Source organism: Hirundo rustica, chromosome 4, assembly GCF_015227805.2.
Source record: "Hirundo rustica isolate bHirRus1 chromosome 4, bHirRus1.pri.v3, whole genome shotgun sequence".
NCBI classification, from domain to species: Eukaryota; Metazoa; Chordata; class Aves; order Passeriformes; family Hirundinidae; genus Hirundo; species Hirundo rustica.
The window spans coordinates 47,127,917-47,152,710 of record NC_053453.1 but is presented as its reverse complement, the minus strand read 5'-3'; the positions used below and the strand labels follow the sequence as shown (position 1 = coordinate 47,152,710).

The following is a 24,794-nucleotide window of genomic DNA, read 5'->3' as shown; positions in this document are numbered from 1 at the left end:
ACCATGACAGTCAGGCTGCAGGAAAAGCCCCTCAGTAGCTCACATGTAGCCATGGGGACTAAAGAGGTGCCTGGGGACTAGAAGGCCCTGTCTAGATGCTCTCACCTGGAGGGCAGAGAAAATGACAGTGGCAAGGCGAGCAAACCGTGGCATGTAACTGAGCACTGAAAAATTAGAAAGATGGCAAAGATCAACCTTCCCGTACCTTTTAAGGTAAAGACATAGAGATAACACTGTCCAGTCAGATGACTGTGCACTAAATACCTTTCAGTAAGCATTTCGCTGATTACATAATCCTAGCAGCTCAAAATGTGCAGCACTTTTGAAATGCATAACAGGAGGCAGCATGGTAGTTTTAAGACACTCTCATTCTGCTTTTCAAAACAGAATTGTTCTTAAGTTGTCCAAGTTCAAAGTGCAGAGAATGACATCTGCAACATTTTGTAGCTCCTGCAACATGCTCTCCTCCCCTATTAGATTCAGGTAAATTAAAAAAAAAAAAAAAAAAAAAAAAAAAAATCTGCTCAAAAGTGCTCCACCCTTGCTCTCCTAATGGTTCTTGGCTGAGACCTAAAAAGGTAATGGTCTGGTGGTGAACAGTGGCTGTAACTGTTACTTTTCCTGTTTTCAGAGCCAAAACCTGCTGTTGCGGTATGGCGATCGGAGCTCTCGCACCCATCAGACCCCATGGGACAGACCCCATTGGAGCTAAGCCGCAGATTGCCAATTCCCAGAGAAGAAGGGAAAACCTCTTATGTTTATGTGGCTCCATCGCTCAGTTACCAAAGAGCCGATAAAACAAGGAGCGCCCTCAAAGTTGAGCGACGCGGGGTTACTTGCGGTAAATTAAATCCCTCGTTTGAAACCGAGCCGGGCCGGAGGAAGGTTGCCTTTTGCAGCTTCACGTCCACCCTCTGCGCCCCGACGGCGCGCCCGGGGTCGGCAGCCGAAGCCTCCGGGGGCTGGCGAGGGGTAGCCCCCTCTCCCGGTGGATCCCTCTCTGTCTCTGGGCACCGGCCCGCCCGCCTTGGGCCGCCGCGGTGGGGCCGCTGGCGCTGCGGGGACGGGACGGGGGGCACATACGCGTGTGCGGAGGGGTGCCCTCCGCTGCAGTACCGCGCCCGGCCGCGCACCGGCAACAGCCCCCCGCGGCGCCGCGGCCCCGGCGGGCGGGAGGCCGGAGGGCCGGGCGGCGGCGGGCGGGGCGGGGCGCGGGGCGGTGCGCGGGCGCTGCGCGGCGGGCGGGCGGGCGGCGCGGGGCGGCGCGGTGCGCGGCGGGCGGCGGGGCCGCGCGGGGCGCTGATGCCGCGCGGAGCCGGGCGCGCCGCGGGGCGGCGGGGCGCGCGGGGCGGGCGGCCACGTGGCGCTCGGCCATGGGGCGCGGGATGCGGCTGGCGCCGCTGCTGCTGCTGGGCGCCGCCGCCGCCGCCGCTGCAGGTGGGTCGTGACCGGCCGCGCTCGGCGTTCTCCGCGGGCGCGCTCGGTAGATACGCGCCGCGTGCGCGGGTACGCGCGCGTGCCGGAGCGCCCGCGCTCGCGGGCGCACGAACGGGGAACCGCGCGGGCGTGTGCGCGCCGCTCGCGCTCGCGTCGGTCTCTGTACGCACGTGTCCGCACACGCGCGTACCTACGCGCACATGTGCTGGCGGGCTGGGCGCGTGTGTCCGCACGGGCGGTGCGTGCCGGTGCGCGGTGTGCGCGGATGGCCGTGGAAAGGCGGGGGCCGGGATGCGCGTCCCCCCCCCCGCGCCGCAGACAAAGAGGGGTCCGGCCGCGCCGCTCCGCACCGCGCCGCGCGGGGCCGGCCCTGCCCGCGGAGCCTCCGGCGGGGCGGCGGCGCCGGGTGGGCTCGGGCCGGGGCTTCGGGGGATGTCGCGGTAGCGGGGCCCGGCTGCGGAACGCTGCGGGCTCCGCAGGCGCTTCGGGCGGCCGTTCCCCGAGTCGTCGGGGTGCGGAGAAGGGTGGGCAGAATTTTTAAAGCCCCTTCCCGCAGCGTAAACACTTCGCACTCAGAGCTGCCCGCAGCGGGGTCCCGCAACAGATACACTCGGGCATAAACAGTTTGCGTAACGCTTCCTCGGCCGGGTGCAAGCCGAGTGCCAAGTTTCTTTTTTAAAAAGAAGGAAAAAACTCTGATGGGAAACAAACATTTAATCAGGCACGAGATATAAACGAAACATCACAAGGCATGTGTTGCTAAAATGCTTAAATGATTTTCCATGGATGTTTTCCCAGGTGAGTCATGGTATTCGCTGCATGCTCTTACTCATTACTGAAGATCTCAGTCCGGTGGCATGTACAGTAGATAGAAGGGAAAGATTTATTTGGGCACATGCATTAAGTGCAATAAGGAAAAGCACCTTTTCCAGTGGTGTGGCAGAGCAGTTGTGAACTTCTGACTGCCAGCATAGAAATCTCTATGGTCTCAATTTGTCCTTTTACTGAATTCCTGCGGCAGCCAGTGTTACACTAGAAAGCTGTCACTTTTCATAATTTGAAGCGCTTTGCATCGGTCATGCAACTCTTTTCCAATTCAAGTGAAAACAAACACCCTTTCAAAGGGAGTTTCCTCTCCCCTGTTTCTGCCCCTGGGACCCAAGTCTGCGTGCCAGCAGCATTTCTCAAATCCTGCTGAAGCCAAGGTCCCTTGCCCCAGATCTGATCCCGGGTGAGGAAGGGACTCTCAATGCCTGGCCCGAAGACAACTGCAGTCAGTGACCGTGCATGACCAGGGCTGGAGCATACCCTGAGCTGGAAGCAATCAAATTCTCTCAGCTCCCAGGGTCTGACATGGGATTTTGTAGCCAACCCCTCGAAGGTGGGCTCAGGCAGAGCCTTTTCCCTGCCCTGAGGCCATCTACAATAGCTCTACCACCAACTGCAGTCACGGGGAAACCTCCCATTGATCAGGTCCTCCTCCACTGCATTCCTGGAGGAAGCAGTCTGGTGTGCAAAAAACAAAAAGACTTGATGAACACAAACAGTAATCTCAACCTGTCTGATGGTGCTGACTGAACCCTGCTCTTCCTACCACTTCCCAAATCTGCTTTGCAATCCCACAACTGAGGGAACCGCAGTAAATGTTCATCTATTTGTGTAGCAGCCAACTGCACTGAGTTACATGTAGCCAAAGAATCCAGGAAAGCAGCCAAAGACATAAATTAGGCCAACTACTGGCTAGCCTAACTGATAATATGATAATAGCACTTAACTTACCTACCCCTCAGGAGAGCTACGTAGTTAATGTTTATACAATGCTTTGAAAAGGATGTTCGGGAGTTTTAAGTGATATTACATTGACCTTACAGCTCAATTTGTTTACTTTTCTAGAGTGAACGTATTCTGCACAGGTACTATAGGTCATCTCCAACACAGCTTTACCAGCACACTGTAGGAAGCTAACTTGACTGTGCACGTCTTATTCACTAAAAGTTTCCCAAGACTGCTTACCCAGTCAGCTCCAGAGACTGCACTCAGAAGTGCCTTGTACTGGGTGCATCGCTAGCAGCGGTCCACAGCTGTTCTGAGGAAACACTATGGAAAACCCCTATAGAGCTTTGATGGTAAAAATGGTTTTTACCCAGGGTGCTTCTTGAGGAGTGGGAGAAGTGGGGGATGCTGTCAGACTTGGAAGGCTTAGCACTGCTAGTGCATAATATAGCTTAATTGCAACTATGACACTGTAGGCAAGAGCTGAAGCCCTAGATAAAGGATTTATTGGATGCTAGGCTGAAATGACCTTCAGATGTAATGAAAATGCCAAGTAAAAGACATTAATTGGTGCACAAAGCTGACTGTATATGACTGGCCTGGTGATAAAGAAGACATTATGCACCTCAGATGCTTTGCTCTGCACACATCCAAGTCAACAGAGATTTTTTTTTTTAATGTTAAACAATTCACCAAATATGACTTTGACCTACTCTTGCATTTATTGATAAAAAATTGGAGATCCCCTAATCAAGCATTCCTGCCCCAAGAGTTACATTGATTACATGTGAGAGTTACATGGTTTCGGAGTAAAGCCCAGGGTGATTTTATTTGTCTTTGACTCTATAACTGTGGACTTTATAAATGACAGGACTTCCAGAAAAGTTTGAACAAAAACCACAGAGCCTCAGCTGTGTGGCAGCTTGCCAGCATAATTTCAACCAAAACTTTTTTTTTTTCCCTTCCCTTTATACACACCAGCAACAGGCATTCCAAACCTAAGCGGTGCGACAATTAAACACTGCCGTTTCTGATTGCGGGAAGATTTGGGGTAGGGGTGGAGTGGTGGGAAGGGGGGTGAAGACTTGAGGTGATTGCTGGCAGGTGATGCTCCTATGGGCTCTCACATCCCGAACACCTGATGTGCCGCACGGTGGGCTGGGTTGCAGCAGTGCTGTCCCCCATGGCAGTCTCCTGGCCTCGTGTCAGCATGCTGCCTTGGTGGTAGCTTGCCTTTCTTCTGCTTTTCTCCACTTCCCCAGGGCCACCTGGATCCCCTGGGAGGCCTCAGGGCATGGGTGTCGCGGCCCTGAAGCCTCAGCCCTGCTCTGGTCCCCCAGGGCGTACACATCTCTCCCCCTGTCTGCTACCTGCTCTGCATCTCTTGGTAGGTAGGGATTTTCCCAAGTGCAGGAAAACCCTGAGAGGTTTAGGGGTGGGTTTGGGGTTTTTTTGGAGGTTTTTTAGGCACGCCGAGCTCCACAGATGGGAGAGCTGAGCAGCAGTGCCACACCGTGCCACAGCTCCTCCAGGGCTCGGTGGGTACCAGCGGCGCACAGCTTCGGCGGGGGCAGCATCCCGCCTTCCGCGGGACGTGTCTGCCCGGACGGGGCGAGCTGCTCCCAGCTCAGGAGCCGTCCTCAGCCCCCGCTCTCTGCCCCGCAGGTCTGGGCGGCGCGGCGGCAGCGAGCAGTCCGTGCGAGAAGGCCTGCAACCCTCGGATGGGCAACCTGGCGCACGGGCGGGCGCTGCGCACCGAGACGTCCTGCGGCCGCCACGCCGCCGAGCTCTTCTGCAGCTACAGCGAGGACGCGCAGCGGCGCTGCCGGCGCCCCTGGTGCGGGCGCTGCAGCGGGGCCCACGCGGGGCTGGCGCACCTCCCCGCCGCCATGGCGGACTCCCCGTTCCGCCTGCCCCGCACCTGGTGGCAGGCGGCCCAGGACGCCTCCCGCGAGACCATCCGCCTGGACCTGGAAGCCGCCTTCTACTTCACTCACTTGATTATGGTCTTCAAGTCGCCCAGGCCCGCTGCCATGGTGCTGGAGCGCTCCCAGGACTTCGGCGAGACGTGGAAGCCTTACAAATACTTCGCTGCTAACTGTTCGGCCACCTTCGGGCTGGAGGATGATGTGAGGCAGAAAGGAGCCATTTGCACTTCCAGATATTCGAGCCCCTTCCCCTGCACCGGAGGAGAGGTAAGTCTGCCTGGGTTGGGACGAGAAAGCCCCTGCTGCAGCCCCCTTTCTCTCTGCAATCTCTGCACCCGTGTTTATGCTTCTTATTTCCCTACACCAGCATCTCTTGTCATCACACGTATTTCAAAAGGCAAGTTAACTAATTCATCCTTAGGTGAGGAATGTAAGCGCCGCCCTGTCTCTTGCTTTGCTGCCTTCGTAGTCCCTCTCTTTTCCAAAGAATTCCTTTCCTTTAGCCTGAACGCCGCTACACAACTGCAACATAGGCACGTGCTGCTAATTCCTGAGGAATGCCAAGGGGAACGTTGCTTTAGACAGCTTTTCCAGATCTTGCAGTCGTGCGGTTTTAAGGTGATGCAAATCAGTCTGACCGAAATACAACTATGTTAAAATTAACAGTCACCAGATTGGCTTTTACTAGTGACTGCCTCCACTGAGAAGCAGGCGAGTAACCAGTCAAAGTAACTACTCACCACACACTGAAGTAGGGTTCCCATGAATCAGGTTAGCCAGGTAATTTCAAAACTTACACCTTGTCTTCTTTTTCCCTGTGCACACTTATGTGAAAAGAACTTGAAGAAAAGGAAAAAACCCCATCGTATTTGCTAAGAAGAAAAATATACGTGAAAGTCGGATGATTTTCAGTATCAGAAACATTAGATGTGATGTGCTTGGAGGCGCTACCAATAATACTCTTCCCAATGTGCAACTCTGTCCCCCAGTGCTGGGGAGCTTCCCCTGGGAGCCGTGGCCATGGGGCCGCCCTCCTGTGTTCCCCCACTCGTGGGGACGCATCCCCGGTGACCCGCTCTGGGCTATAAAGGCTGCTCCCTCTAGTGGCCCAATTTAATGAAATTGCCTGCAAGCTTAATCAAAATTTCCCTCTGGCCTAACAGAGAAAGGATAAAATCTGATTAGTGAATCAGGAGATCACTTATATCAGTGTTGTTTCTGCTGAGAATTGGTTTTGAGGTGGAAGTGCAATCCTTGGAGGCCAGCATTCACGTTAAGAAAAATCATGTATTCAGACCCCTTTACAATCATTTGTGGTCACCTCCAGCCGTGCTCTGGCTGGGAAGCCACTCTCTGCAGGAATACTGAGAGCTGTTTTTCAACTAAAGTGCATCTGTTAGCTGTGTCTCAGGAAGCAACCCATGTCTTTCTCTAGGATAAGCTGTTCCATGCTCTCACATCAGCTGAGAAACAAGGATCTTCAGACCCGTCAGACAGATCCAGGGTGACTATTCCATTACATTTTCAATCAAATGGCTGGTGAGAAAAAGAGCTATCTTTATTTTCCTGCCAGCTTTTGCTTGTGCCCCCAAAAAGCTGCCTAAACTTCCTTTCAGAGTATAATATATGAAGGGGCTTACAAGGAAGGCAGGAAAAGACTTTTCAACATGGCCTTTTCTGACAGGACAAGGGGCGACAGTTTTATACTGAAATTGATTTAGACTGGAAATAAGGCATTCCTTGATTATGAAGGTCATGAGGCACTGAAACAGGTTGCCCAGGGAAGCTGTGGATGGCTCATCCCTGGAAGTGTTCAAGGCCAGGCTGGATGGGCCTTTGAGCAACCTGATCTATTGGAATATGTCCCTACCCATGGCAGGGATATTGGACTCCATTATCTTTGAGGGTCTTTTCCCAGCCAAATAATTCAGTGGTTCTGAATCAGGGCTAACTGCAACATAAGACCTACAAATGGAAGGATGTATGTACACCACTGGGAATTTCTCAGGCACTCAGTACTTGTGCCAGCCTCTGTGTCCAACCACCTGAATCATAAAGCTCTGCCAGCCTCTGATGGAGCGCAGAGAGAAATCCACAGCTTTTAGGCCAGCCAGTGGGACTTCCCTTGGGTGTATGACTTGCATGCTCCTTTTTTAGCTTTCCAGGGTTTTTTACTCAGGGATGAGAGAGCCAGGGCATCCTACAAGGCGGTATTTGCCTCACTGGTATTGGGTCCCGTGTTGCACCATCCTGGTGCAGTTTTGACTGTGGTCACTGCACACCAGGATGGTGCTGTCCCAGCCCACAGGATGGTGGCTGTGCCTGGAGAGAGCCTGTACAGATCCCAGCCTCGGGCAATCTCCTCTCTGGGCTGGTGCAGTGTGGGGACAGTAGACTCAAGGTCTTGTGTGTAGAAACCAGGGCCTCTCGCAAGAGGAAAAGTAATTTGGTGGTGTTTGATGCATCTGCAGTAGCATGCTGCAAAGAGAGGCTATGTACCGAGCTTGCTCCTGTGGGACCTCTTCTTTTGGCATCGCTTTAGTCTGTGTTATTGCAAAGAAGCTATAAAAGTCAAGAGCATTTAATTGTTCCAAGTTTTAAACAAATATTGCATCCAAGGAGCTGGAGTGTAGAAGATTTTGCTCACATGGTACACTTCAGTTCCTGTACTTAAACACCATTTTTTACCTGCAAAGTAATAGCAGCAGCTCTCCAGATGGCAAGCCTGCATGCTTAGCAAATATCACATTTAATTTATTACAGAGTGCTGCATTCCAGCAATTACTAGTAGCTGCCAATAGCAACATGTATCTGACCTAAAGAAACATCAGAGTTTTGTGTTCTGTTTGGAGTTGTGTTGTGCTTTACTCCCACTTTGGTAGCACCTAATTTCAGACATATGGAAAAAGTAATTTCGCTTGAAACAGTGGTTTCAAATATGCAGTCATCCAAAATGTCAGCATCTGAGGGGTATTACTCATTACTCTGAAGGGTATTACTCATTTTCTTTAAAGCACAGCTACAAATTCTGTGAGTGCCACTGGATTTCTTTTTCAACTTTTTTGATTTTTTTTAAACTCTGATGTAACAGCTGTAACCCCTGATCCAAACCATGTGTCCCACTGTCTGTATACTGCTTTCTTACACTTCAGACATTTCAACGCCACATGTCCATTTCTGGGCACAGCACTAAGGGCTTGCAGGATTTTGCAGGATGCTGGGGTCTCTCTGCATGCTGCTGGCAGCTCCCCCACTGCTGTCTATCCCCTTAGATGAGAAGTTTGTCTCAGGTGGTGGTGACTTACCCCAAATATCACTGCAGTTTGGCACAGACCTATGGCTTGTTGGGCTGGTGGTTTCTGGTTTTACCCTCTGTAAAGAACAGGTGGTGATGATCCACCTGCATTTCTGGTTGTTATGGTGCCAGCAAGCCCTGATTCAAGGCAGCAGTGTGCAGAACCCCACAGGACTCTGGGGCTTAGGGCCTTTTTTCAATATATCACCTGTCTTAGTTTGGGTCAAAGGTGTCACTTTTTATTAAAAAGGAATATCAGACTTTTTGCATTCTGCCCTCATCATCGTGAGTCATTCCTTAGATGCCTACTTCAACTCTTACGACAAAAATCCTCCCTCTTCAGAATTTGCCATGTTGTTGTTCTTGAGGAGATTTATGATAGTGTAGAAAACAAGCTGACAAGCCTCTAGGTTCATTTCAAAGACCCAGACCTCAGAAATGCTGAAATGGCTCTGGGAGATGCCTTTCATCCTTCTGTAGCCGTGTGGCTCTGGGCTTGCCTTTGCAGTGGTGGGACTGGGGTGCTGAGGAGCACTGGGAGAGCAATACTTTTGGAAGTCAGCACAGTGCTGCAGTCACCTCAGCAGTGGGAACCAGATGAGGTAATTATGTCACACACCATGTGTGGCACTTGGATGGTCAGTTGATGGATAGAGTCATCTCATCAGGGACTTGGCAGGTCCCTGCTCTTCTTTGCTACCAGCCCCTAATGCTGCAAGTCCACCGGGCATGGTTGTCTCTGATGTGGATGGGGTTCCAGCCTGAGGCAGGCAAGAGATGGAGGATCAGCAGCCCAGTGGTGGGATTAGGAAAGAAAGGACAAATCTGGGCAGAACTGCCAAGCAAAGAGCTTGAAGGCTGTACTGATGTCAGGAACACTGCACTAAAATGCCCTGGGTTTGGTCTAAATAGTTTTCTTGGTGGAAGTAAGCCCGAGTTCACAGGTCAACATGTGCCCACAGACCTCAGGGGCTCTGCTGAGCTGAGCCCTATACCAGGGCAGCCTGGCTTCAGTCTGACCTCATGCAAAGAAGAACCACTGTTTCAACAACCAGCAAAGTAGTCAGTGATTTCTCTGCAGGTATACCAAAGCCAACCAAACCAACTGAGCCTCTCCTCAGGAGGGAACAGGAAAGGAGGCAGATGGTGGGTGCCCACCATCTGCCCTGGCATCCCAACCTTGGTGCAGCCAACCTGGGTTTCCAGCTGGTTTCAAGCATCTGCCTATTTGAGGAGTTGGATTTGCAATGTTGTGAAGGGGACATGTTCGCATGTCAGGGAATAATTTTGGATCAGCTGCATGCAGAGAGGTCATTATAGATTTCCCCTATGTTTAATATAGTGAATTAGTTTTTTCACAACAGCGGTTTGTTTAGCAGAGGCAGAAACCTCTAAATGTTAGCCTTGCATCACCAGTGTTTTACAAGAAAAGCTGTGGCTAAGTTTTAGCCTGAGTAATACAAAAATGCTACAAATGCCAAGTATTTTTGCTGTTTTTCAGGGAGTAACCCTTCAGCCTCATTATGGCAGGGGAAATCAGAACTGGATTCAGCAGCCAAACATAATCTGATCTAAGTAAGCAAGATCCAGAAATAAACTCTTTCAGCTTCATGCTCAGACAGGAATACTAATTTTACTAGTATGCATAAAAGGTATCTTTCCTCCCATAGTTCAGATATTATTAAATATTTCCTTTTCAACACACTAATCTTAAAAGTATCCTTGGCTAGGGATCATTATTGAGGGCTCATCCACAAGGGGCCCTTAGCAGATGTTAATTCTTTAACTGTGAGTGAGAGTGACTGTCCACTCTGCAATGCAATTATCTCATTCACTTTACATTCCCATCTGTGGTCAATTCAGATTAGCTCGCCTGAGTGTCCCCATTTAGACAAGCTCCAGGATAAAAGGGCTTACTGAAGCAGAGTCTCCTTGACAAGATTTTAGTAAATTAGTAACTTACTTTAGTGTTCATCGATTCAGAATACTGCTAATAAATCTCTTGGAGACCTCAGCTGTTGTTGCTGTTTGCTATTTATAGAAGAGGCATATTTGCAGTTTGACTATATTCCAGCAACAAATTCTAACATGCTTTTAACTTCTGAAACATCACATTTACCACTGTTTTGCTGTGGGATGCGTGTCTTACTGAGCATTTTATTGATCTTGTGCCCTCCATAGCGGAAAAACCTTCATATGTTTTGCCTTTCTCTGTTACTGCATGCAGCCTGCCTCTCTTCCATGAGGATTTGGACACCAGTCCTACTGGTTTTACCAGAAATTAGCTGCATAGAGCAGAAGTAAATTGTGTATTTCTACTGAGAAATCTGACCATGACAGTGGTTGTAACACTCGCTGCTGAAACAAATAGGAGATAAAGACGGTCAGTAACTTTTATTTTTGAGTCCTGATTTTGGGTTGTAGAAACTTCTGCCTGGTTGGGGTTTTTTTTACCTTTTAGGCCTGAATAAGCTTGGTTTTCAAGCTTATAATTATTGTCCTTAACTAAAGCTACATTTTAATTGTGCTGAGGTCCTTCAAAGATCTTGTGGGTAACAGATTTTTTTGAGTTCAGTCACTTGCAGGACTTCACAAAGAACCTGGGCAAATATGCAAGAATAACCTCATAACATCCTGGGATGTCAACCCATTAGAGGGCTGCAAACATCTTTTTTAATTGTCTTGTGCCACTGACATCTGCACAGAGTGAAAACAAAGGCCCAAACTGATGAGAAGGAAAGAGGGATCCTGGCAGACACTCAGCAGTGCTCAGGATGTGTGAGGGCATGCCTAGGGAAGTATGTTTTCAAGTCTCGTCTCTACACTTTGTAGAAGCGCACTTTGTAGGAAAAATATCTCTTTTACAGTGTCTTCCTGATCATCCTATCTTTGGAAAACCACAAATTGTTGGGATCTGTTCAGAAATGCCATGTGCAAAGGAGAGTCTGTTCAGCTAGGCGTGGTTGGGGTGATGGCCAAATCCTGTCCAGCTCTTTGCATTATATCACTAAATCTAGCAAGACATGGAGACCATTGTTTCATAAGCTCAAGAATAATGATTTCTAGGGGAAAAGTTAATGAGATGATGTAAATGGGGCTAGGTTGGGGTCAATAAAATCATGTAGGAGCCTAGAAATCCCAAGCTGTGGCAGATGGCAGTAGCAGCACACCAACAGGACACCGTCCCACACCAGCCACCTTGCTGCGGACTGTGGTGAAGTACATCCTTTGGCTTGGTCCTCAAGCTTTCCTTCCTGCAGAGAAGCCCATCTTCCCAAGCACTATGGAAGGTTTCCAAGCCGGTGCAAGTTTCCAACAGTGGAGGAGAAGAGATTTTCCCTTTAAATAATGGGGCAGCAAAAAGTGAATCCGGGGGAGAGGAGAAACTTTAGCTTGGTTTTCACCTGTGCCTGGGAGGACAAGAGACGGGGGCCATTCTGTAGAGACGAACCTTTGGTCTCTGACAAATTTTACCATGAAAGATATTTTAGAGTTCAGTCACAACAGCACTGGCAAGGCAGCCAGAACATTCCTTTTAAGTTTTCTCTATGTGGAGTACCAGGCATGATACTGCCAGATCTGTGGACCAGGTTGTGACAAATCCCTCCCCCTCTTCCATGGGCCATCCTAGGGGAGTGACAGGTCCTCCTGGATGCTCAGCATCTCAGAAGGACAAGGGTAACCTGCCCCATGATCCTCTGCATGATTTCTCCCATTGCAACTAGCCCAAGGATCGTCTCCTTGCTGGATTTCCCAAGGCTTTTGGCACTTGAGGGTTGGCCCTCTGCTTGGCCAGTTCTTGAAATGCAGCAGCCTCTGGGATGGAGCACAGCCAGTGTTTAACAGTGCACATCGGCAGTCCCCCATTTGGAGCAGCAAGTTTCTAACAACTGCTTCTGGATTGACCTCCAATTATGGCTAAAACAAATTATTCTTTGGAGGGAGCTTGACCGGTCTGTGAAAGGGGGGATATTGTAGGCTGCCAACAGCAGGAGCGAATGGGTCCCGGGGCTCCAGGATACCCTTTCCAAACTTCTTATGTAGGACATGAAGAGCACTGTACCTACATGAAACAAGAGGAGTTTGGGTAGGCAGAATTTAATTCTCTAAATTGGCATCTGGCCTTGTTAGCAGGACTATTGCTTCCCTTGAGAAAAGTGCCACAGGATTTTAACGGTGCCTCTGGAGCCTCTCTTCAGGCACTGCACCCCACTGCTTCATTTCACAGTTCATTTTTGGCATGAAGAGAAGGCTAGCTCACTTATTCAACTCCCAGTTCTCTGGCTGGAAAGTAAGACTGCCATGTTTCTCTTTGGGATTCCTGGATACAACTGGTTACATGGGAAGCATGCAACCTAAAGCAATGTATTGACGCGTCTCAGAAGTTTTGGATCAAAAGCTCATTTGAGATTAATTGCCATGCAACAATGGGTGTCGGTGTGAGATACCCAGTCTAACAACATTCAAAATCCTACACAAATGGTGAAGTTCTCAAATTGTCCATGGGTAACATTTCACAGGAAGAAAAGAAGTTAATGTCCAGAACCCAGCTTACCAGATGCATATGCTATGAGTCTTTTACCACCAGTCTCTCTGCAGCATCGCTCATTCCAGTAATCAAAATCTACAGCTATGGGTTGAAAGAGGAGTGCTGTTTCTTGTGGCCTTTTTGACAGTATTTAGTTACATATAATTCTGACAGGTGTTCTTCCTAGAATTAAGTGTAGCTCATGGTAGTCGAGTAGTTCAAGTAGACAGTCCTGTAAACAAAGTCTTTTCATTAAAAACAAGAGCAATTGAAAAATATTAATGGAATTTCTTAGGCTGAAAGAAATCCCCTTGATCCTTAGTACCATTGCAGTTACTGAAACACTAACCTGCTGCCCTTCAGGCTTTTGTAGTGGTGTGTTGTGCTCAGAATCTGTTAAAGAGGTTATTCTGCAGCTCTGGGGAGTGAGCCAGGTTTTCTTACAGCCCTGCCAATGAAGAAGCAAGTCCAGTCCTTTGTTTGGCTCTTTGGAGATAGCTCCAGGTTTTTTTGGGTCTTCCATGCGCACAACAGGTACTGCCAGCAGGTCAAGGCTGAGAACATAAATCTTTTATGGGGATAGGGAAAGGAGGGGAATTGCTGGAAGGAAGAGTACCTAAGTATCATCTTTCTTGCTGATGGGTCAAAGGCCTTCATATAATCAGCTGAGATGTGCTGGTTCAGTTTCCTGACTGGGCTAGCACAGCCTTGGAAACGGTGATTCTAAAGATGAGAAAAAGGCAATAATTGTTTTCCTTGATAGTTCATAGTCAATGATATAATGAATCTGGAGGGTTTTGTGAGCCAAGAAACTGAGTGTTTCTATCTGCTTGATGAGCAAAAGTAGTGGTTAAGCAAAATGGAACCATTGTGGAATGAATTATCAATTATTGGAGAAGCACTATTAACCGGAGATTAAGAAATCCAAGAGATTTGAGCTGTAGTGAGATGTTTTTGATAAGAACATTACTTTTGTGATCATTGATTGCATGAAGACAGAAATGACCTAGCAGTGTTTCATTTTCATCTAACGAAATTGTGTAGTTGAATGTTGAAGAAAAGCTGATAAGATGGGTCTCATCTGGCTGATTATTGCCAGAGATTTCAAGGATCCTGGAGCAATCCCAAGGCTCTTCCCTAGCTCTCCTTGTGCCTTTTCCAGCGCCTCACTGGTCAGCTGCTGCATGAGAGTTGGAGCTCTTCCTGTACAGCTCCTGGCTTTTGAGAGTGGCAGAAGAATGCTTTGAGTTTCCCAAAAGAGAAAAGTTACCTTGGTATAAATTAATTTACGAGGGCTGATTATTTGAAATAGTTGGATTTTCCTCCTGAAGTCTTTGTAGGATTGCATAACTTTTGAATGGTGAGGCAAGGGATTATTTGCCTTGATTTATGTGCTGTAAAACACTGCAGAAGGGCTGGAGGCATGGGCCAAATGCTGTCTTATGTCAAATTATATGAAGAAGACTTGCTAAGGCTGCTGCAGGAGTATCATTTCTCCAGCCAGGTGGTACAGAGTGGGTTTCTGTCGTGGTTGCCTGGGGATGTTGATCGAGCACCAAACACTGTGGCCTGCAAGATTCCAACGTGACCTTACTATCTCTGATGGTCTCCTCCCTGCAGCGGCAAGACAGGTTTTCCAATTTCTATTGCTGTTTCACCTCATCCAGGTGATGCTGAAGTGTGCACCATGAGGGCAGTCAGAGCTCTCCACAAGAAAAAGAGGCTCTTCTTCCCTGCAGTCCACTTTGTCTGACAGGCCGAAAAACAAAGAAGTGTTTTAGAGGAGCTGGTGGGTAATACCTGCCCAGCTTAGGCTGATGAAATTTCCACACCAAATGATTTATTTGCAGCATCTGCCAAAAGCAGATTTGTCTTTTTTTAGCCAAGGGTCGTTGCAATGAACATAACACAGAGATGCACATTGGCTTCTCTCCTAAAATCTTGTTGCTTGGTGTGGTAATATATGAAATAAGTCTGTTTTGTCACTAGAAGGTACCAGCATTGTGGCTCTATCAGCCTTCTTCACAGTGGGTAGTAGTTGAACAGGCTTGATTTTGTGAAGCAATGAGATGGTTTTCTTGAAACTTTCAGGAGCTTAATACCTTTCAGGTGTATCTCCAAAAGGTAGTTGAAGTTAGACAGAGGTTTCGGAGATTTTTAGAGTGGACTGATGGGCAGGGACATGGATACGCGTGCAATGCAATGGCACAGGGCCCGTTTCTGTAGGGAGCCAACTTTGTGAGCAAAATATTTCTCTGCAGACACAACTGTGCCCTCCAGGAAAAGCCAAGGAGAGCCTGGCAGACTTACACCACACTGATGCAGAAAATCCCAGAAACTAAAATACTGACCAGGAGGGTAAATGCTAGGATAGAGTTGCACCCTCGATACTCAAAGTGGGAGACAAAAGAAGCTACCTGCAGAGTATGTGTCTCTCAGAAGGCATATGAGGGCAGAGAATCTGCTAGCTGTTGCCAGCACTAGGTCTGGTGTTTAGACCATGCATCTGACAGTAGGTGTGCATGAGCTGCTCCTGCTGAGAGAGCCCTGTTAAATCAGGCAGCTCCTGCGTCTGAGGTGTCCCACTGTAAAAAGAAAAAAAGCTCCCCAAAGGTGTCAGGCCAAGTAGGACTCTCCCTGTTCCCCACAAGGTACCAAATGAGATTCATTGCTGCAGCTTGAGTCTTGCTGCGTGGCACAGCAAACCGTGAAAGTCAAGACGTCCTCACAGTAAGACGGCCTCACCTCAGTCTTCCCTGCAGGCGTTGTGGTGTGAGAAGCTTAATTACTCTTTCCGGGGAAGGCACAGGGAGACAAGCACAGAACAGTCTTAGCTCCAAGGTTCCTCTGCAGCCCTGAAGGTGACTAAGCAGGAGTGTGGAAAAGAGGTGTGAGAACGCTCTCTTTGAAGCGGGAGTACCTGACCGGCATTGCTTTTCTGCAGTTAAATTTACATCCAGTTCCATGAATCAGGCTTTTGTGGTGATGATGAGCTTATTGCCCCTAGTACATTTCTTGGGTGGAAGTTGAAAGCAGACACTGTGGCAGGTTGACAGTTGGCACACGTATTGCATTATTATTAATATTTTTAGTTCCATATTTCTACAAACCGGTCTTTTTGCTCCGTGGGAGCTTTCCATAATGTTTACCAAGAGAATTGACTACTTATAACTTCTACATCTATTGAGCAGGAAAGCTTAATTGCCACAATAAAATTTCCCTACTAAGCTTCTCTGAACAAGACCAGCCAAGGCTGAAAGCAGTTGCCACCTTTGGGTAGTGCCTACGGGAGAGTTCCTGGGCTGTTGGATGGGCTGGGCTGGTTGTGGAGGGAGGGGCAGGGGCACGGGGTGCAGGCAGGCAGTGCCTGGGGGATGGCAGAAGTGTACCGTGCAGTGGATATAGCATGGACTATCTCAGTCTGTGCCATTGTTTGAAGTGACAGCCGAGGCCTGTGAGCACAAGCAGATGTGAGGCAATGCTGGGCACGCAGCTGGGAATCCCAGGACCAGGATGTCTGAGAAGAGGGCTCGCTTTCACCTCAGCTCCGGTACCATGCAATAGTGCCTAACCTCAGCTGCTTGTTGTGCTTGAGGGAAATTTTTCAGGAGGCAAAGGGCTGATGTCCTGGATGTGCTAGCAGAGCTCCAGCACTGCATTTACTGCCTACATTTTCAGAGGCTTGTCCAGGCACTAAATAAATCAGATCACTTCCAGTGACGTGGAGATTCCACATGGCCCCAGAATACAGGCCAGTTAAGCACATTAATTTAGTGCCTACACACCAAGAGTCACTGCAGACTCCTAATGCAAACCTTAACTTTTCTGTTAAACACTTAGACATTGTACACCCTTTTGTAAAGTGGTGCACATCCCTCATTGCTTTTGCTGTCTATCTGGATAAGACAATGAACTTTGCATTCTTTTTATTCATACTATTTTATTTTTTTCATTTATTCCTGTAAAATGCATTGAAAGGGATGAATCTACCAGCAAAAATCAAATAAACCGGTACTGAATTTATTGAATGCCCCTGAGCTAATTACACGAATCACTAATATGGGTATGTCATTATTGTAGAGTACTTATAGATATATTTTCATGCATCCAGGTCATGTACCCAGACAATACAGGGTAGAGTTCATCAGTCTCTTCTGGAAAGAAACCATACATCACTTCATGCAATGTTACCACCCTGGTTTTCATTTACAACCAAGTAAAAATGTGGTTATGTTTTTAGTATTTGTTTATTGCTTTTATTTCTGCCGTATTCCTGTTTGTTGGCTTGTTCTCGCGTGTATATGATTCTTGAGTCTTCTATCTTCTATTTGTTCTCTCTGTAATTTATGGATGTTGCCATTTCATGAACCATGTCCTGCTGCCTTCATGGCTGAGGCCAGGCTCCCAGTTGGAGGTTGGAGCGTGGCCGCTCTGGCCAGGTGCAGGGACCCAGGGAAGGTGCACATGCGCAGCAGCTGCAAGACCCTGTGCAAAGCCTCTGTAATTGTGCCTATTTCTGAAGGTCTGTGAGGAACAAACTTTTTGTGGATCACCCATGTCTCTTTAATGTCACAGGTATCTGCGTCCCAAAGGGTCCCACTCCGTTGCTCTGGACATATGCATCTTCACAAAGGTCCAAGCCCTTGCAGCTGCATTCAGTGGAGGTGGGCCCATGACTCACTGAGAAACCTTTGCTCCTGGCAAGTCTTTCATTGGTTTTGTAGACTTCCTCAGCCAACTTTGATTTCACAGCCTATTTTGTTACTGTCAGAATCATTCATTAGCATTTTCCTTCCCACTGGGAGATATATATATATAAAGATGTCCTTTCATTTCCTCTCAAGTGTAAACATACTAGGGTATTTCTTGTGAAGGGACTTTATGTATTTATATATCAAGGTCGTTGTGGTGCAAGTGGTTACTTGAGTGCACCACATCCATGGCTGCTGCTTTATTTATATACAGGGCAACTGTACTGCATCTGCATAATGGTGAGGAGCTCAGGCTTCTTCTGCCACTAGAATTTGTGAAATAATCAACAGAGCAAGAGCTGCTCATGACAACCAATAAGGAAATCAAAACCCTGTGGGAATTTATTAGAGGCTGTCTATATAATGATAGGACTGGTGGTCTGGCTGAAGAGCAGAGTATTTTTATTCCATGACACATGCAAGGTACTGAAGGACAGCTTATCCACTCCTGCTCCCTTGGAGTGGATTTGGCTTCCCCTGGGAGTGGAGTGGGCTCCCTCCTGCCACCAACATGCATTGCACTAAGAGGGTCAGGTGAACCCAACCCTCTTGAGGCATAGCAGTGACATTTCTCACTCAGAGACTGCAGACTAAAGCTCTTATTTGGCTGTGTAAAGACCACCGCTATGCAAAAAAAAAAAAAAAAAAAAAAAAAAAAAAAAAAAAAAAAAACCACAAACAAACAAAAAAAACCTCCATGCAACCTTAAATCACTCCTCAATTAATGTTGCTTCATGCAAAGGTTGCTTTTATAGCACATGGGATCCAACAGCATAATTCCACATTTCACAGAAGGAACATTACCCCAACGACTAGATATTTTGTTTCTTAGCGATTCTATTTGCTTCCTGGTTTGAGACATTATTGCTAGATACTTAATTTTAAATGGAATCTGAGATAAAGATTCTGTTCCTGGGACTGTATTTTAAAAAAAATCCCAAGTATCATAGATTTTTTGTGAGCTAGCAATGTCGGGAATGAAAACATCTTTCTGACAGGATACAATATGGATGTAAAACACAGAAATGCAGGGGTGCTTCAATGTATTATTTCTGACTTGTTTTACAAAGTATAATACTTTAATTAGCACATACATTTCAGAATTGCTGATGTAAAGACCAGAGCCTCTCACACTTTGCTATCATAATTGGGGCTGACTACTTCATAAGTCACATCATCTGCCTAGTGTTGTGATGCTGGGTATTGATGTTTTGTTAGAAGGCCTCATACACAGAGATGTGCTTGAGTGGGAAGGACAGAAGTCTGGTGACCCTGGGGTGCTTACTGGGGAGGTTTGCTGCCTGCAGAGTGGCTGGGGAGCACTGCACAACAGAGTCCTGGCTGAACAGTGGAACCAGGCAGACAATGGGCTTTTAAAATAACACCATCAGATGCACACATATGTTGATAAAGTGTTCTTTTCCAATTTTTCCTACACCCTTTCCCTACACTGCTAAAACGAAACAATATTTTGGTTGAGGAGACCTCTGACTGCAGTAGCTGGGAGTTGCCACCGGAATCAGAGGTTTGAAAAGCCAGTCAGGTCTGCTGTGCGAACCACGGTTCATTAGTAGAGAGGATGCTGAAGTCCCGTGCCCATCCTGTTGCACAGAAAAGCCCAAGAAGAGGTAAAAGCAGGAAATCTGGCGCTGCATACGTGTGTACGTGTGGCTGGGCTGCTGGAAAGCACAGGGGTGCAAACCCATGACAGCTGTGTAAGACCCGTGTGGCCCCAGTGATGTGCAGACTCCTGAGACCAGCTGGAATAAATTAATGATGTTAATGACTAAACAGGGAAATCTTGCTGGGAAACACATCCTTATCCTTATTATGCAGTGTTTGAGGGATTCTGGAATCCCAGCTGAATCTGCTGTGTCAAAAAATTGCAATTTGTATGATGCCCTACGTATTATAATGACCAGTTAGTATTTCATTAAAGCTGGGCTGCCCAGGGGTCTGGGATGAAGGGATGGGGATGTTTACTGTCCTGGCAGCACTGAGACCAGGCTCACTCTGTTGCACAGCTGCAGGGCACAGAGTTGCTCCCCAGGCCAGGGCTGCTGGGCACAGCCAGAGCAATACAGGACAGCCAGGGGCTACAAATAGAGCTCATGTTTAGCATCACTGTTTTCAAGTAGCCATAAAAAGAAATGTTTGTAGCATTCTAGGGTCTGAGCAGGAATACTGGCTCCATTGAAATCAGCAGCATAACTCCCCCTGAATTCCACACAGACAAGATTTAACTCTGTCAGTGCAGAGGCATCCGGGGTTATTGATTTCCTTGCTGTGATAGTCTTTACTAGTACTACAAACATCAGTCACATGCATTAAACAGGGATAGATAAACAAGGAAAACAGAAAACATGAAAGTCTGCAGATCCATCTAGCATATTTTTTCCCCATTTATGTACTTTCTTCCCTGCTATCATCTGAGTTAGAATGAACAGAATTCTCTGAGATGCAATTTATGTAATAGCAAGAAACCCCAAATGCTAGTTTTTACTGAAAATTCTTGACCCAGCATTTTCTATCAACTTCACTCAAAGAAAATCAATGTCTCCAATGCTGGATTTTTTCCGAGGAATTTTCTTTCCATATATGAAAGCATCTTGTGTTCAAAAAACCTCCAGCAAGTAAATGTGACCAGAATGGCATTGATCTAAATTTGGGTAAATTACAAGCCTTGGGTAGAGGTGCAGGACTTGATAGTTTGGGTTCACTTGAGTTTCTACTGATATCTGGTTTATATTTTTGTTTTAGGAAAGAACAAACAACTCTGTATATCCCTGAAAGAGAGAGGGGAAAAATACTTTTTTTGAAGTGTGTTACTGTTTATTAATATCCCTCATCAAACTTAACGCTTCTGAGCAAGGAGTATGTTCGCCAGCCTTGTCCTTTGACCACATTTCCTAGTTAACCTTCTCCCTTATCTGTGTCTTTCTGGCAGAAGATGCTCAGATACCTTTGGGAGGGAGTGTTTCCAGGAGAGCAGCGCAGAACTGCAGCCATGACGTGTTTGCTAGAATGCAACGCCCAGCTCCAGCACAGCCGAGCCCTTCTGTCACCAGCATGCTGGTGGCAACTGTGCTTGGCAGGCTGGCAGGGCGCGCAAAAGCATGCTGCCGCCATTCAGCTCCAAAACAAGGGCTAAATCTCCTTCCAGGCCAACACAAAGCTTCCTCTGGCCGGATTCTGGCAGCTCTGGAGAAATGCCAGGTCCCAGCCAGGAGCAGTGCCAGCAGTGGTGGGGCTGATGGAGGCAGCAGTTGGTAGGCAAAGCCTGTGGGCAGGCCAGCTGGCAGCACTGTGGTCATTATTTCCAGGATCTGTGGATCCTGGTCATATAAAAAGGAAGCCTTCATCGGCTGAAGCACATCGGCCACTTTCTTTGGAAGGAGTGGATTTAGGGGTAGGAGGCTGCAGTCCCTGATAGAGGTAGCAGCAAATTGGTGCCCTGCCCCTCGCTGGGCAGGAAATAATGGTCACCTCCTTGCTGCCTGCAAGAGGCTGGCTGGCATTTTGGGTGGAATGGATGGTTTCAGCGGGGCAGCACTGTAGTTTGAGGAGCTTCTAAGTCACTGCTGGGAGTAATGCGTCGAGTCATTAGGCTGCATCACACCCTCAAGCACTCAAGTGATTTGATCAAATTTTGTTTATGATCATCGTAGTTCATCAAGCCATCAGTGATTGTTCAGTGAAAAACTACTTAACTGTTCAGAAAGTGTCACTGTATGTTGAAAGTACCGGTAACTAATACGTATCGTAGATGTGTTGTTTTATGTCAGTGGTAGTCATACAAAGTATATATTCTTAATTCTCATTGCAGGCAGTTAGATCAAAAACTTTTAAATAAGTCTTTTCAAGAAAATTGGTTATTTTTATCTAGTGCTCTCAATATTCAGCTTGAGCCAATATTTACCTATTCAATCAGACCGAAGTTAAAATAAAGGATGAATGATAAGTATTTGTTTAAACTTTGGAAGCCCCCCTCTTTCCTTTCTTTCTTATCTTGGTTTTCTTGATTATCAGCTTGCTGTCACTAATTGCCACACCTAATTACTTTTCCACTAGGAAGCAGCCTGGGACTGATAGGAACCAAATATTTGGAAACGTGAGCTATATTTGTTTAAAAATACACCCATTCTGGGACAGGGAATGTTAACGAAGAGTCCCCCACATGCACATCACCCAGCAGGGTGCTGGTCCTGTGCTGGGCCACATCACATAGCAGGGGCACCCACCTCTTATTTGATGTAACGGCAAAAAGTCACTTGACACTTGTAAGGTCCTTACTTTTTGTGGAGAGGAATGTAAGGGATCACGGGGGTAGGGGTGGGTTGTGCGCACTGATTGGAGATGGATTTGCCGCTCCCACCCCTTATACAGGGGGAAGAACATCATGAGAGCCTGGTGCATGCTCCCAGAGGATGCTGTCATTGCCATTCCACCCCACGGCCCACCCTGGGGCTAGCTGACCTCCTCCTTTCTGCTTCAGCTGCTGTGTTTCTCTGCCCAGGTGATCTTCCGCGCCCTGTCACCGCCTTACGCCGCGGAGAACCCGTACAGCGCGGAGGCCCAGGCACTGCTGAAGATCACCAACCTGCGGGTGCGGCTGCTGGAGCGGCAGGGCTGCCCCTGCCTCCCGGCCAGCCCGGCCCCGCGGCCCCCACCATCCCTGCACTACGCCATCTACGACTTCATTGTGAAGGGCAGCTGCTTCTGCAATGGCCATGCTGACCACTGCATCCCCGTCGCTGGATTCAAGCCTGTCAAGGCGGCTGGTGTTTTCCATATGGTATGTATGTGAACCCAACAATGTCTGCATTGTAGGAAAGCAGAATTTTAAAAATAGTGAAGGACAGTATAGAGTATGGTGTAGGTTCAGCTGTGATATTTGACATACGATGCCCTGGATTCCAAGAAAAGTGAGCGGAAATGGTCTTTTACAAAGGAGGTCGTCTCCATGTGGGGCTGAAGTGCTGAATTCCTTTCTGTCTGTCTTGGTGTGGGACTCTTACCCTTTGAAGGTGCCCCACAGTAATTTATTTATTTCAGGTAAATCTTTAATTAAATTGCTGACACCCATCTTCCCCTGAATGCAAACTTGCAGCAACGCAATATCTAAAGGATAAAAAATGCAAGGCATTTTGGTAATAAAGAAGGTGGAGAGCTTCTCAGAAGATAAGAAGCATCATGTAACTACCGTTGTTTCTGAAGGATCCAAGGATATTGGGTTGGGTCTTGAATCGAGGGGATAGAGATGGGTTTTGACTCTCAGTCATGGGCTTTCTATTGCACTTTGCAATACCTTTCTCTGGATGAAAACCTGCTTTAGTTTCAAGGGGGTGCCATCACAAGAGCTCTGAGCTCAAATTCCTAAGGACCCACCAAGACCTAAACAAGGGAAGCAAGAGCCACTAACCCATAGGGCAGGTGATGAGCACAGCAGGGGCCAACATGTTGGATGCCTGTGGCATGGCATGCCTGCACCCAGCCAGTCCAGGGACACTTGCTGTCCCCAGCACATCTTACCCTTTCTGCTCATCTAGGCTGGCTCTGAAAGCTCTGGCTTTGCTGGCAGAAGAGCAGTAGGGAAAGACAGAGCAGCCAAATATAGTGCACTGAGTAATGTTAGAAAGAGAAAGATCATGAAAAAAAAAAAAGAAGGCAGTTAGTCAAGGTAAGGAGTCCAACTCTTTGGGGAGCTCTCATTTCACTTAAATTACAGCCTCAGACATGAAGCAGGCAAGATGTTTCCCTTCTAATAGAGCTAGCCTTGCAACATCTTGAAAATATACTGGTTTGAAAACATGCAGCGCTGTGATTGATAAGACTGTTTCAAGTAGCACTGCTCTGCTTTCTGCAGATGTCCCCTGAGTGAAAGTCTTTAAAAGGAGCTGTTTGCTCAGGATTATTTTGGTGAGATACAATTGCATGGGAGTGTGCCCTGGAGCACCACTGAGAGTTTTAACAGCCTGCAGCCAAACAGGCTTCCAGCATGGCTAGAGCCTCTGGCAACCATAGTGTGCAGGTAACAGGCAGTGCTGTGAGAAGGAAGCAAGTGCCAAAATCACACTGAAAACAGAGCAAGAAACAGCAACAAACCCCTGCACTGGCCCCAAGGGGGAAATTCAACTCTGTTTATAAATGTTTACGTGGCAGGAGTCCCAAAGGTGATGTTTCTACAGTGAGGCTGACTCATTTTGCTGTGTCATACTGTGTTTTACTTACACCTTGCCCTGCATGTTCTGTGAGGAATGTGCCAGTATAGGGGTGACATAGCCCCATGGTTTGCAGGGAGAGTCAAAGCATGGTAAAAGCTTTCCTCTCCCAATACCACTTTTCCCATCATAGAGCTGGGGCCGTTTTGGCTGAGCCTAGTCTGTGCCAGCCTCCTGTGACATGAGGCTACTGCTATTTGGAGACTGCAGTGGTACCCACCTTGTGCAACCCAGCCTGGTGTTTGCCAGTGCATTGTGTCAAGACTAGAAGAGAGAATTATTTCCAAGGTGATAGGAAGAATTCATCACACACATGAATGAACAGAAAAGGCATGAAAGAGTGCGATGTCTGTGGCTGTTTAGGTGGTAGAAGTCAGAAAACTTCTGAAAAGAGACTAGGATTTCAGAGAGGGAGCATTTTTATACATTTCATCTGAAAAACTCACAGAAAATATAATTCTGAAGAATTATATGACCAGTCATTCAAGAGGGAGATGGAGACTTCCGTATAGTCTTTATATAACTCTGTCTACCAAGGGTTTTATCAGAACCATCAGTGTAAAACAGAGGACAGCAAAAGCAGGGATGCGCATTATCATTTTACAGTATGGTTATAAAATCTGGCTCTGTTTTTATGCTTGTGTAGACAAGAGCACGCCTGAAGAATATGCTCTAAGTTAAGAGAATTAACATCAAAATTTAAGCATGTTTAAGATCATTTAATAAAAAAACCAAACAACTTTTCCAAAAACTATATATGCAAGTTTTCTTAGCCCCCCACTTGTTCTCAGACTACAGGCAAAATCCTAACTGCAGCCTTAGTTTCAATCTCTGCTTGGCCAGCAGAAGGTCCAGATGTGA

The 24,794-nt window shown here is 47.6% G+C and overlaps 1 protein-coding gene across 1 annotated transcript in view; it reads left to right on the top strand.

Annotated features, from left to right (window-relative positions):
* Nucleotides 1-4,916: 4,916 nt before the first annotated feature.
* NTN4 (netrin 4) overlaps nucleotides 4,917-24,794 on the top strand; it is a 44,322-nt gene continuing 24,444 nt past the window's right edge. Inside the window, exons 1-2 of the mRNA XM_040062151.2 lie at nucleotides 4,917-5,405; nucleotides 22,229-22,507. Of these exons, the coding sequence (XP_039918085.1) occupies nucleotides 4,932-5,405; nucleotides 22,229-22,507 (753 nt within the window). The 5' untranslated portion in view covers nucleotides 4,917-4,931. The remainder of the gene's footprint in view (nucleotides 5,406-22,228; nucleotides 22,508-24,794) is intronic.